Source organism: Triturus cristatus, chromosome 3_1 (assembly GCF_964204655.1).
Source record: "Triturus cristatus chromosome 3_1, aTriCri1.1, whole genome shotgun sequence".
NCBI lineage: Eukaryota > Metazoa > Chordata > Amphibia > Caudata > Salamandridae > Triturus > Triturus cristatus.
Genome location: NC_140583.1, coordinates 852,943,773 through 852,958,204, shown reverse-complemented (window position 1 = coordinate 852,958,204; position 14,432 = coordinate 852,943,773). Strand labels below are relative to the sequence as shown.

The 14,432-nt window shown below is 45.3% G+C and overlaps 1 protein-coding gene across 1 annotated transcript in view; it reads right to left on the bottom strand.

The window, feature by feature from the left end:
- Nucleotides 1–14,432, bottom strand: part of LOC146861181 (dynein axonemal heavy chain 11-like) — a 2,741,463-nt gene that overhangs the window by 1,948,991 nt on the left and 778,040 nt on the right. The window contains exon 25 of the mRNA XM_085646213.1: nt 8,635–8,791. Within this exon, the coding sequence (XP_085502339.1) occupies nt 8,635–8,791 (157 nt within the window). The remainder of the gene's footprint in view (nt 1–8,634; nt 8,792–14,432) is intronic.

Genomic DNA, 14,432 nt, shown 5'->3' with positions numbered 1-14,432 from the left:
TCAATTTCTTTTCATGGGAGGGTGTTGACCATATGTGGTGTTGTACTGTTTCTTTTCTGAAAGTAATACCTTACACTTATAGTTTTGTCTCCAGCCATTTTTTTAAGGGGTGGAGACGTGAAAGTCTACATTTTTGAGTAACTTTACACTTATATTTTGGGAATAATCAAAAGCAGTAAAGTTACTCAAGAATAAAGTGTGTAAATTACACATGTAATTGTAATTGATATTTGTAAAGTGCAACAATGCTCAAAGAGCTTCTGGATTCTAATAAACCTGTCGAAATAGTGCAGAAAAATAACCAAGTCTAATTGACCTATGAGGCAGAGAAAAGCCACGCTTTGAGATCTTTACGAAACTTAAAAGATGCAATGTAGCTCGAATAGTTAAGAGGAGCTGATTTCAATGCTTAGAGCCTATCTCAGACGCCGACCAGCCCCCCCCTCCAAGTGATCTGACATCTAGAAGGGAGCAACAGATACATAGTAGCCAGCCTGAATCACTCTAAGAGTTTTCATAAAGCTGCAACAGATGGTGGTAACAGCATTTATGTGAGGTCTAAAAGATCATCTAACTAGTTTATTTCTATGCTCCTACTGAGAACCAAGGTTTGGAAAAGTTTCATGGCCCACTCCAAACATGACATTCCTTTCCCATTATAAGCAGATTTGTTTTCTCAGAATGAAGTTTCAGACAATTGTCACTCTTCCTAGATGAGATTGATATTAAACATTGCCTGAACGTATTAAGAAAGAGATCATTATCTTTAAGTAGTGACATGATCAATTGTCATTGGCATACAACATAATTTCTGAGCCCAAACTGTGACTTTGGATAGCCACAGGGATCATATAGATGTTAAAGACTGTAGGACTTAAAGCAGTTCCCTGTGGCGCCCTGCAGTTTAGTTATACTGGGATGGAAGAGAAAGAAGGAAAGAGAATAACTTAGGACCGATCATCTAGAAGGAGAAGTTACTTACCTTCAGTAACGGATTATCTGGCAGAGACACGATCTAGCCATAGATTCATTACCTTAGAATTTCCCAAGCATTAGGCTGGATCAAGAACAGTTTTCGTCAAGCAATACCCTTGCACACCGGTAGGTGGTATCAGTCAGCTCCACGTGACGTCGACGACGTTTCCCGTGCTGGAATTGACATCTGCGTCCAAACCAGGAGCACGGTGTCTTGAAGGGCACTGACAGTGGTGTGTTTAGAACAGATAGGGCCCTGAAAGGGATCAGCCCTGACCCTAAAAACCTGTCCACAGTGTGGGAAGGATCAGTGGGTCAGTAAGGAATCTGCGGCTAGATCATGTCTCTACCAAACAAGGTGTTACCGAAGGTAAGTAACTTGTCCATCTGATAGAGACATCTAGCCGCAGATTCCTTACCTTTGAGTAGATACCCAAGCAATCCCAGGAGGGACTGTGGACAAGTTTAGACCTGGAAGTCCTGCAGGATAGAGCAGCCAAAAAGGTCATCCCTGCTGACTTGGCTGTCCAGGAAGTAGCGCTTAGTGAACATGTGCAGTGATACCCACATTGCTGCTTGACAAATTTCAAGGACTGGAACAGCACGTTGCAACGCTGTGGTCGCAGGCTTAGCTCTGGTAGAATGAGCTCTTAAGCACACAGGAGGCTGTTTCTTGGCCTGAGCATAGCAAATTTGGATGCAGGGGACAAACCATTGCACAATAACCCTCTTCTGCACCACACGGCCTTTCTTTGATTCAACATACCCCACGAAGAGCTGGTGGTCACCCGGGACTCTTTAGTGCAGTCAAGTTAAAATGACAACGCTCGTTTTGGTTTGCGATGGTGGAGTCGCTTCTCCTCTCTTAAAGGGTGCGAAGGAGCATACAAAGTGGGCAATGTGACGGATTGCCCCACGTGGAATGGTGTTACTACTTTTGGTAAGAAAGAGGCCCTAGTGTGAAGCAACTACTTAGGGAAGATGGTAAGGAGGCCTGGATAACAGAGCCTGCAATTAGTTCACCCTCCTGGCAGAAGTTATTGCCACCAAAAAGGCTGTTTTAATGGTAAGCAGCCAGAGGGGACATTTGTGTAGAGGTTTGAATGGAGCACACATGAGGAAGGTGAGAACCAAATTAAGGTTACACTGAGGCGAGATGAATGGGGCAGGTGTACAAGCCTGTTAAGAAATCTATTTATAACAGGGGATTAAATTAAACAGGGTTAGTCTGGCAGTCTCAAGAAGGCAGACAGGGCCAAAATATACCCTTTAAGGGTGCCCAGAGCCGAGCCCTGCTGGGTAAGAGTTAAAGTAGAGAGAAGGACTTGAGAGAGGGAAGCAGAAAGAGGATCAATAGACCTTTCTGTATAATATTTTACTAATGTTTGCCACCACAAGTGCACACGGTCTTGGTAGAGGGACGCCTGGCTTCCAAAATAACATTGCAGACTTCAAGAGGAAGCTCAAATGCTATCAACTGCCGCCGATCAATCTCCATGAAAGAAGGCATAGAGTTGACAGGTTTGGGTGGTGGACCCTCCCCTGTTGCTGAGACAAACATCCTCCCGAAGAGGCAGGCTGATCAGACGATTGGTACTCAGTTGGGGAAGATCAGGATACCAGACTCTCCATTCACAGTCCGGAGCTACAAGAATGACTAGGGCCCGGTCGCTTCTGATTTTCTTGAGCACTCTGGACATGAGTGGTATTGGCCGAAAGATGTACAGGAGGCCTGAGCTCCACTCGAGATGAAAAGCGTAGCTGAGCGAATGCCGCCTTTGAAACACCAGCGCACAAAACTGCTGACATTGCGCATTCTCAGCAGAGGTGATCCGATCTAATCAAGTCTCTCCTCACTTCTGAAAGAGACCTTGCTCGACCTCCGGATGGAGACGCCATTCATGAACCGATATATATTGACAGCTGCGTTTGTCTGCCATGGCGTTTAGGGAACCTGCCAGGTGTTGAACCACCAGGGATATGCCCTGCTGTTACAGCTAAGTCCAGAGACGCAGGGCCTCTTGACAAAGAGGCCACAACCCCACCCCGCCCCATTTTTTCCAGTACCACATGGGGGTGGTGTTGTCCGTGAACACCTGAACCAGTTTTCCCTTGACGGAAGGAAGAAAAGCTTTCAATGCCAAACAAATTGCTCTGAGTTGATGTGGAGTCCGGATTCTGCCGGAGGCCAGAGTCCTCTGATCTCCACCTCTCCCAGATGGCCGCCCCATCCCGGGAGGGACATATCTGTCACTTCTGTGTGATCTGGTTGGGGAAGGGAGAGGGGTCTGCCTCTGACCCAATCGCAGTTAGTCAGCCACCACTGCAGGTCCTGTGCAGTTCTCTCTGAGATCTGGACCATGTTGGAGAGATTCCCCTGATGCTGCGCCTACTGGAACTTTAGTTCCCTCTGCAGAGCCCGCATATGCCATCTGACATGTGTCACTAGCAGTATGCAGGAGGCCATGAGGCCCTGCAGCCTCAGAGTCAGTGTCATCGAAATTCAGAATAGAGCCCGAATATCCTGGACTCGCTGCTCAGGAGGATAGACCTGAAACCACACTGTGTCTAGAACAGCTCCAAAGAAAGGGAAAGTCTGAGTGGGGGTGAGGTGTGACTTTGGCATGTTGATAGTGAACCCAAGCAAAAGCAGGAGGTTCATTGTAGTCTGGAGGTGGGAGAGGACAGTCTGGGGCGAGCTCGCCTTCAACAGCCAGTCATCAAGATAGGGGAATACTGGCACCCCTGATCTGCGCAGATGAGCTGGGACTACTGCCATCACCTTGGTGACCACTCGAAGGGCTCTGGTAAGGCCAAATGGGAGCACTGTGAACTGAAAGTGCTTGGAGCCTACCATGAACCGCAGGTAATGCCAATTAGCAGACAGGATGGAAATGTGAAAATAGGCATCCTGCAAGTCCAACGCCACCAGTGAGCATTTTGAACTTTTTCTTTTTAAGGAAGTAGTTGAGGGCTTGCAGATCTAGAATAAGGCGAAGGTCCATGTCCTTTTTTCGGGACCAGAAGGTAGCAGAAATAGCAACCACAGCCTACTTCTGGAGCCGGAACACTCTCTATGGCTCCCTTGGTCAAGAGAATCCTGACTTCCTCCTGAAGCAAGTTCAGGTGGTCCTTCATCAGCCGGTCATAAGTTGGAAGCATGGAGGGAGGGATAGTCCTACAGGGGAGGGAGTAGCCTTTTCAGACTATCTGAAGAATCCACCTGTCTAATGTGATGTTTTGCCAGTGGTGGAGGTGATGGCTGATCCTGCCACCAACTGGCTGCCCATGATCTTGAAGGGTCAGACTAGGGAGGTTTGGAGATTACAGGGGGAGGAGTGGACGGACTCGACTTCTAGCTACACGATCCATGAGGTCATAAGGAACTGCGCCCATGGCCACGCGGAGGTTGCTGAACTTGTGCAGTCTTGTGGCTGGGATATGGCTGGTGCGGCTGAAAGCCCCATTTGTGGCCCTGAAAGGGGTGAAAAACAGACAGGAAAGGGATGGTAATTGAGAGGCCCAAGGACTTGGCCATAGCCTGTGAATCCTTAAAGCGCTCCAGGGCCATTCTGCTTGGTCTCTGGAGAGTCGGGTGCCATCAAAGGGCATCCCCCAAAAAGCCAGAAGTCCTCAGTCTGGCATGGCGTCAAACAGCCATCGTCGATGACATTGGTCTGCCCAGCAAGTAGTGGTGTCAAGCCCACATCAAATGGTGAGCTTTGCTGCATCTCTCCCATCTGATACTGCTTGGGAGAGAAATTCCCAGGCCTCCTCCGAGACCTGTGGCAGCACTTACTTGTGCAACCGTTTCCCAAAAAGAGAGGGCGTAACAGCCCAATAGGTATGCAGTGCAATTTTACCATATCATTCCTGTTTTACAGTCACTCAAATGGCAGCCCATTGAAGTTAGAAGACCGTACAAGTCAGCCTCTTTCACTATTTAAGGTTCAGACAACAAAACAATTTTAATTTCCAATCAGATAAATAGTCCCTAGATAGGATAAACTATTTTGTGCTAGAACCTCTCACTCAAAAAATCTTTAGAAGACAGTTTGACCACAATTTGTAAAGCAGTTCCCTAACAACTATGCACCACTACCTCTCTGGCAATCTTCCATAAGGCTCTTTGCCAGTGACACTATAAACCTAGTCTCAAAAATGTGTACACTCCTAACTCTCTTTTATGGTTTCCACTTTTTATTTCTCATCTCTACTTTGACACTGCTCCCTTTATCACTCTTACATCTCCTATAAGTGTTATTTTTGACCCTATCCGGATTCATTCCCACTATCCTTTGCATTTCCCTCTAGTGCCTAAAGCAAACTTTCACTTCTGAAGTAGTCTCTTACTATGACTTTTAATTACCTGCTTTGACTATTCCCAAGTACAATTCCCTATTTTCAAGCATCTGTAAACTGCTTATTCACATACGCTTTTTTTGGTTGCAATTTTACTTTGTATGTATGATTCAGTGTCCCGCACACCCTCAATCTAGTAAGTTGGAGCTTTTATTGTAAACCTCGCAATGTTCATGGACTATGTCCACATTACGTAAATAAATAAAAAGAAAAACTGAATAATACAAAACAAAATAAAACAAAATAAATAAAGTAAATGATATTAATTGCAACTAAAATGAAAGAGAACAAACACAATATATAAGAATAAATTTAACTAATAATATGCAAGTGTTTGTTTCAAATATTTAGAGTTGTTCCCTGATTGATTGTCAGGTTTAGTGTGATCCTGCCCTTGTGATGACCAGGCTGAGCAGACAATGATGCACTTTACGTTCTCCTGTAAATTGTATACTCTCTTTTTTAAGGCTTTTTATCAAACCGTTTTTAACATCCAGGAGGTTCAGGAAGCACAGGGAAACGCTGTTTTATTTTCAACTCCTAAATAGTCTTGATGTTTGTTTTGTTGTTTGTCTATTTTTTAACCCCTTGAGTGCCCCGCCCTTTCCACGCCCTGTGCCGGGCGTTTCATTAGCGGGCGGGGCTCATGACGAGATAGTCTCGTTATGGGCACAGCGCAACCGCGGCCCATGACGAGACCATCTCGTCATGGGCACTCAAGGGGTTAAAGCAAATGTGAGATGTAGAAAATCAATGGAGGGTTAGGTTTTTTTTCTTTGTAATGTTAACGCTTCGATCCCCCTGATTGAGAAGGAATGGACAAACTATGGGGCATATTATCAAGCACGGCGTTAAAATTATCGCCGCTTTAGCGGCAGAAAACTGCCGCTAAAGCGGCGATAATGGGCTTGATAATATGCCGCGGAGAATTCCAATAGAAGCCCATGTTGACACCAGAACATGGGCTTCTATGGGAATTCTCAAGGGCATATTATCAAGCCCATTATCACCGCTTTAGCAGCAGTTTTCTGCCACTAAAGCAGCGATAATTTTAACCCCGTTTCTTGATAATATGCCCCAAAGTGTTTTTTTGGGGGGTGGGGTGGTGACTTGAGGCAGAAAGTAATTGCAAGTACGAACTGATTGCCCATCGTCTTCTGATCAGCTTCTATGATGCTATGAAACCATCTGTTAGTAATGTTTTGCCTGTAAAGTTTTCGATCACATTGCTGCTTATGTATGGTATACTTACTTATAAATTTGATTGTTTATTGGTTTTATGCATCGCTTTTGCATCTTTTATGGCAATATTTATGTCGACTAAAGTTTTCTGAATTGACTGTCAGGTTATGTGAGAAGTAGCTCATTACATCTATAAATGCATTTTTAACACAAACTTTATTGTATTTTGTTATTGAAGCATACAGTATTACATGAGAAAGGTGTTCATCTTGGAAGCATATATAATAGTATGCAAGCTGCAACACATTACCATAGTCATTATATTAGGCTTCCTCTCTGGGTGCCGCAGAGCAGAGATTGATAATAACCATGGACATAGGATCAATTATTTGAGTGTAAAACCCTACCCACCCGGATTCCAACCCAAACTAACAACCCCTATGTGTCACATATGCCAACAAGAAAAGAAAAAGGGTGGTGTACTGGGGGAACATAAGTTTAAACCTGGGGGACGTGGGCGATAACTGGCCCCTTAACACTTGCAATTATTTCTGTGGTCTTGTGTGGACGACAATATCTCTTAAGTTCTGTGTGCACCTGAATACGAATCTCAGTTCGCCTGTGTTGAGGATGTTCCAGTGTTTTAACAAAATCTTTTTGACCTGGTTGGATTGAGGCGTGTAAGTTGTTACACACGTGATTGTTTCATCTTTCTGTTTTTCTTGTGCTTCTAGGAGCTCTCCTCGGTGATTGTTTTGTGAGCGCTTCTGCGCAGTTTTTATGATGATTTGTGGGTAGTTTCTCCTTTCGAGGTTTTTGCTTAGATCTGCTGCCTGTATTTCGTAGTGTTGTATGGTACTGCAATTTCTTCTAAGCCTCAAAATTGGCCAAAAGGGAGGTTTTGTCTCAAGACTTTTGTCAAGGGACCTAACATCCCCTAAAGCAGCACCACACACTTTGTTTTTAATAATGACAGAGGGATCACCTTAATAACATTATTCACTCTCCCTCCAGCCATTTTTTAATACACTCTTTAGGACTTCACTGCCACTTACACCCCCGCATCCATACGGCTTCATCAAAAGATCTCCGATAAAGAGACCCTTCGGGGGACCCGTAGGGCATTGCAGTGCCGGCCCGACGAGGAGAAAGCCCAATAATGAGGCATGGAATCCTTCGGGGTATGTGAGGGCAATAAGAGGAGGACAAACTGTCCCCCACAGATAGAGTAGCAGACGACTAGAGTACTTCCTACTTCCACCTCTTTCTCCTATAAGGAACAGTGACTCCTTTTTGGAATACATTTATTCTGTACAGCCTGATTTTGAGAGTCTGTAATAAAATCCTATAATTTTTCCCTGATTTAGAACTCAATTATTGAGCAGTCTCATTTACTTATTCTCTACTCTGCTAGACTAAGGTTTGATTTGGTATTGGGGCGGGGGCATGGGGGGATGCCTTTCAGAGTAAAACCAACCCCGGAGCAGAAACACCTGAGGTAAATTTTGGGTGACTGCATTTTGGTGTTTACTCAATTTTGGGGTTGGGGCTCTGCTTAATATGATCAACAGAAAATATTCATCAAAAGCCACATAGACTCTCATGAGTTGGATGAAGCAGCATAACTGATTCTGACAAGTCTGGTATCGGCACACCCAGAATTACCATGTGCAAGAACACCTAGTCTGGTTTTTCCTGGGAGCAAAAAGACACTCAGTAAAAAACCATGTAGGTTCATTGGCATTTTCCATCTGCTCAGACGTAGTAAGTGCCGTAGATGTTGGAACGGCATTGGGGAAACGTCCCAGTAACTCTGGGTACTGAATGTTATTTTCCATTTCGTGCCTTTCCTCGTCATGCACAGATTCAGGCCTTGAGTTACTGCACGGAATCGGTAATTCTGGCAACTGAAACTCTCCCCCACGTATTCCGGGCAATTTGTAGAAGGCCTTTGTGACTTTTCTAACAACAAAAAAAATGAAACGATCTTGATTCAGGAGCCCTTTAAACCGTATACCATACAACTGCATTCAGAATCAAGGTGTGCTTATGTGGTTCACCCGTATCACAATTTCAGCAACTTTTTTATTATTATTATTATTACAAACACTGTACCTTGTAGTCCATTTGCTCAGAGCAATTAAAGACATACACCATAATTCCTAAAGACCGTCCCAGGTCTTTGGTAGTTTCTGTCTTCCCGGTGCCAGCAGGGCCGGACAGCGCGCCACTCATGGTCAGATGCAGAGACTGCGTCAGTGTAATGTAGCACCTAAAGAAATGGAGATGATTATAACAGCCAGTGTCTGCAAAAGACATTCAGCATAGAAATCTAATTGCCACTCTCATCTCATTAGCATAATGATTATAACATAATGAAAATTAAATCTGCAAAGGCTTGCTCATATAATGACTACATCAATGAGTCAATCGATTATGCGCATGGGCTTTTTTTCCACACAAATTAACGTACAGGAAAGATTGTCAGCTACAACAATTTTAATGATTCATTGGTGGGAATTAAATGTTTGAGCAGCCAAAAGAAGACATGACGCGAAAAACGTTCCTCAAGGATAAGAGCGTGTCAAAACCCTTCATGTGGATCTAAATCTCAAATGTCCCTGCTGTGTTCAAACCCGGAAAGAGTATGCAAAAAGTGCACAAAATGTTGTCTTTTGACAAGTTCAGGTGCTGATTCAAAGTACAGCTTCACAATAATGGCCTATGCATGTTAAAGTTTACTTGGCTGAGGATGATATGTCTTCGATAAAAGTGTTAACACAAAGGTAAACGTCAGCTTTGAGCATTTGCATTTTAATTTTGTTCAAACCCCTAATTTGTGCTGTTGTCATGTTGGCATCAGGATAGTGACAGAAGAGGGGGGTTGTGCCAGAGTGGTCCCAATCATCCTTGAGGTTCTCCAGGGTACACCGTGGCTGCTGAATTTTCAAAATGGTGGTGGCGCACAGGGAATAGTGGTGGCTGGAAAAGGGTAGCAGTGGAGCCGAGTGAATGCAAAGTAGAAACTGCACACTACAAGCCAGCAAGGCACAATTTCCCAGAGGTGTTCATGGACAGGGGGGTTCTACCCTCCAGAAAGCAATTCGGAGTAAACAGAAAATTTCAAAGAAAAATGTTTTCCTAAAGTTACTAAAACAAAAACAAAAATCATAGGTTTTGAAGGGATACAACTGAAATGAGCCTAAAAAGCTACCTGTTTTGGAGGCATAAAAGATATGATCTATTAGTGTTTAAAATGTATATAGCTGCTTCTTTGACGTAAACATATCACTTCTTTCCATTTTTCGAGCCTGTACTTACAAAGGAGATTGACAGTCATATATTACGACTGACATGCTCGTTGCTAGGGACAGTGTCAATAAGTTGCAAAAAACATATCAACTCAGGTTGTAGACACCACAGTGAGACAGATCCTTCAGAGTCATGTAGCAGAGCAACCAATTCAAATCATGCCCAAAGCTCAAACAGCAATAGGGCTGGATAACAAAGTAGTTTAGACTGGTTGTAAGGAAGTACGTGGTTGAATCTACATTAACCACTATTTTAAGAAAGCGGATTCGTGGAGGAAGCAATATGTGACAATAATGTTTGAGCATATTTGTTGCGTATCATTTTGTTGTGGTATGGAGGCATTGTGTTGTGTTTTTGCATTATTGCAATGTAATGTTGTGTTGTACTATGGTACGTGCTGTATTTTGTTTTGACTGGTCTGTTGTGTTGTGCCTTGTTGTGTATTAACTGTGTCATATTGGTTTGTGTATGTTATTGTGTAATGTTCAGTTTTTTTAATTTGGAATTGTCAACAAACACTGATACATTTCCAGCCAAAAGCAGCACATGCCTGTAAAGCTCCTGTCATAATCAACCATGATCCTTACCTTACTGTATTGTGTTTGGTTCTATTACCTAGGGAGTGCGTCTGGTGGCTAAACCTCGGCTCTCTCAATTGTGTGATTAGAGCGATCAACCATTAGCCACAATTGTAGGTTGCTCACTTCTGTGATATGGCTTAAATCTATAGTTGATGAAATGCCCCCCCGGTCATGAAACAAAAGTAATTGCATGAAAGAAAAACATCAACAAGGAGTATCCAAAGCTCAGCATGAATTCAGATAATTTTGGCCTCAGACATCAGCTTGTCTATTTCTGGAACTATACACACTTTGCTATTAAATGTAAGTTTTTATGTGGGATAAATGCAATATTTCAAAAAAAAGAATGCATATTGCATATAAGCAGATTGCTAATAATTGGAAGAATGCTCTACAAATTCCCTTTCAAGCTTGGTGATATGGTGTTTGTTAAAATCATAGACTAGATAGAGCGTATAAAAGAAATTCTCTTTGGTCTCCAGTAACCATTGTTTTCTTGTAGATTCCTCAGTTTTAAAAACTTTCATACATCAACCCTTAACTTGTAAAGTATCTAAATCTCCTTGAATATGTTATTTTTCTCATTAGAGCTTCCATTCTAATAGTAATAGTGTTAGATCTGGGGGTCTCTAGTTGGCAGAGGTAAGTACCTTAGACCAAATAGGGACCCTTGCTTCTAGTCAGGGTACAGGGACACACACGGTAGATAACCCCTGCTCACCCTCTAGGTAGCTTGGCTCGAGCAGACAGGCTTATCCCCAAGGCAATGTGTAAAGTATTTGCACGTAACAACTACAATGACCCCCCTAGTACACCACAAACGTAGACCACACAGGTGAGTATATCAAAAAATATAACTTTATCTAGTTTCAGCAGTGGAAATCAAATTATCAAAGGGTTGCTCATTAATCGCATTCTTGGGTTGTCAGGATCGTAAGAAGATAGTCTCTAGTCTCTTGTGTGACTTCGTATTCAAAGAAAAAGAATAAGTTCGTAGGCTCTCAGTGTTTAAATAGCCACGTTCCTCTAGCGGTGTCTCTGTGCTTATAACTAAAGCGCTCCTCTCAGGCTGCTCGGTGCAGGGCTTCCACAGCTCCCGAGCGATGGACCAATCCGGTCGCGGCTCCCTCGACGAGCCCCGAGTGACGATGTTAGATGTCACCGGAGTCAGCCACTCGCAGCGCGGCTCCTCCGGCCAAGCCTCCGCCAGCAACCAATCAGGTCGCGGCCTCCTCGTTCTCTCCTCCGCGGCTTCGCAGAGCGGGGAAGTGCAGCTTCTGATCAGTTTCGGGCCCCCGGGCCGCGGCGGTGAATCGCGGGCAGGGTATTCCACGGCGCCCCGTGTCGGCGGGTCGATCGTGATGCCACCAAGCCTCACAGTGGCTCGGTTTGCACGGGGGACGCCCACAATCCTGCGGCCACAGCAATACACGTGCCGATGAGCACGTCGGTCTTCTCAATGTGGCAACCGGTGTCAGACCAAGATCAGCGCGGCACTCTCCAGCAAAACAGAGAGCAGCCAGCGCACTTCCCGGGGCAGATGCTTGGAAACTTGGTAGAAACAGCCCACGGTCCTTGCAGCACACAGCAGCACAGGGGGGACACAGCAGAGTCTTAAAGTCTTGGCAACCTTTCTGTCCCTGGGTTGCAAAACAGGAGGCCAGCTCTTCTCAGGCCCTTGGAGATTCAAAGTTGAAGACACAGCACACAGCAAAGTCTTGTTAGGTCAAGTAGGCAGGGGCACAGCACACAGCAAGGCCCCTTCTCCTCCACAGCTTCAGTTGCACAGCAGAAAAGGTCAGCCCTTAGAGCACACAGCAAGGCAATCTTCCTTCAGTCCTTCAGCAGTCCGTCTTTCAGCAGAGGTTCCTCTTGATTGTAGAATCCAAAAATCTGTTGTATGGGGTCCTATACTTATACCCCTAAAAGTCTTTGAAGTCTTTGTGCAAGTGGGTCCTGAGCCCGGTCTGATCCAGTTCTGGGTGTTGCTGGAGCACTTTGTTTTCCTGGCTTCTTCTTTCCTTTCAGAGTGAGGGGCAGAGTCGTCAGCCACCCAGCAGGAGGTGGAGCCAGCATTGTGGTAGGCAGGCACATCCCTATTCACTCCCAGGTGCTATCTCCTCCCTCCACTCTACTTGCAAATGTCGTCATTCAGCAAAGGGCTGACTCAGCCAACCTCCTGGGGGATCCCCAGCCCCTGTCACTCTCAAACCAGTCAGTCAATCCACAAGCATGCCCAGGCACACAGAAGGGTCAGACAAGAGAACAGCTTCTCTCTAAAAAGTACTGCTCTCCAACTCAGGATTTATAAACAACCTCTCCTAAAAGATGTGTTAATAAATGCTGAGCTCAGGGATATCAAACACTCATGTCTTATCTTGTTCCTATGAGAAGATAGGCTGATAGCCATTGGCACCAGCCTCCCCCATGTTAGCCTATGGAGCAAGATAACCTTGCAGCAGTGAACACACAAAATGGCCGCTGTTCACTACCAGAGCATGGTACCTGCACTAGTACATGCTCTACCTTTTACATACACTGCACCCTGCCCAGGGGGGTACCTTGGGCCTTCCATAGGGGTGACTGATGTGCACAAAAAGGGAAGGGTTAGGCCCGACCAGTGGGGACACTGGCCAGGAGGACATGGCAGTCCAGGGACTGCAGGCAGGCCTGCGGTGGCAGGCCTGAGACACCATTTTAGGGCTACGCATGTGGGTGGCGCAATCAGCGCTGCAGACCCACTAGTAGCATCTGTCATCACCAGCCCTGGCACACACAGTGCACTTTACTAGGGACTTCATGGTGATACAGATATGCCAATCAGGTATATCCAATCAATATGATATTTTACACAGGGAGCACTTACACTCTGGCACTGATTAGCAGTGGCAGAGTGTCCAAAGCATCTAAACCATCAAAAACGAAATCCAGCACAGCATCAAAAATCCAGGTAGCAGAGGCAAAAGATAGGGGAAAAACCTACGCCAAGGATGTCAGATCTAACAAATAGGTTTTGCTTTTTTGCTTCCTTGATGCTATGTGCTCTATGATTGTTGTAATTCCACTACTGTTTAAAATTATGTTAGTTTCATTACATGGGAAGTGCTTTTATTTTTACCCTTTCTATTTTCTTTCTCCCTTCCCCCTTATCCTGTTTTCTACATACAATTGCAAATATTTTCCTGTTCTATCTTATTAATATTAAAATGTTTTCAGTACACAGTTATTATATTATATTGTGAACCTGCTGTTTATTTTCCCTTTTTCCTTCTTAATAAACTTTACTTTTAAAAGTAAAAAAAAGCATGCATGTTCATGAAAAAAGTAAACGCAAATTTGATCAAAGATGTTGTTTTTTTGTTGTTTTTTGGGGGGCGTGGCCTGGCAGCCACGATGGCGGACGTGTGCTAGGCAAGCTCCATCCAGTCTAAAACATTAATCCTTTAATCATGCTGTCCTCCAATCCTTTCCCACGCCTGGATTGTGTCCCTGGTGGGACGCGACAGGGGGCTGCGTTCTGAGCCCGATTTTGATCCCGCATCTCGGCAAGACGAGCCGCGATGGCGGTGGCCTGGGGCGCGACCCAGGAGAGTGCTGGAGATGCGTTGGAGCCTGTGGCGGCAGCCAACATCAGACGAACGGCGCATCTGGGGTTCCAGGAGGCCACGGGACAGTCACTGAGTGCACGCTGAGGCAGTGATGAGGTAAGGGTATCGCCTGCTTCGTATATACAGCTGCGGGGGCCTCAGGTGAGGCCGCCACCCTCCCCCTACTCCCCCGCCGGAGCTGCTGCAGTGCGGTCGGCGGCTATACCGGGCCACGGGGGTGACATCAGCCCACGGAATTGGCGGTCGCATCGGGCCGCGGTGGAGGCGCTGTGATGTGGGGGAGCGGGTGACGGAGTCTGTAACCTGCTGTGCTGCCCTGGAGTCGAGGAGGGCCCATGTCCCCTGTGTAAGGAGAGGCAGTGAGTGCCGATTGTAGCCTCACTCAGAGTTGGGGCCGCTACGTACTTGCACC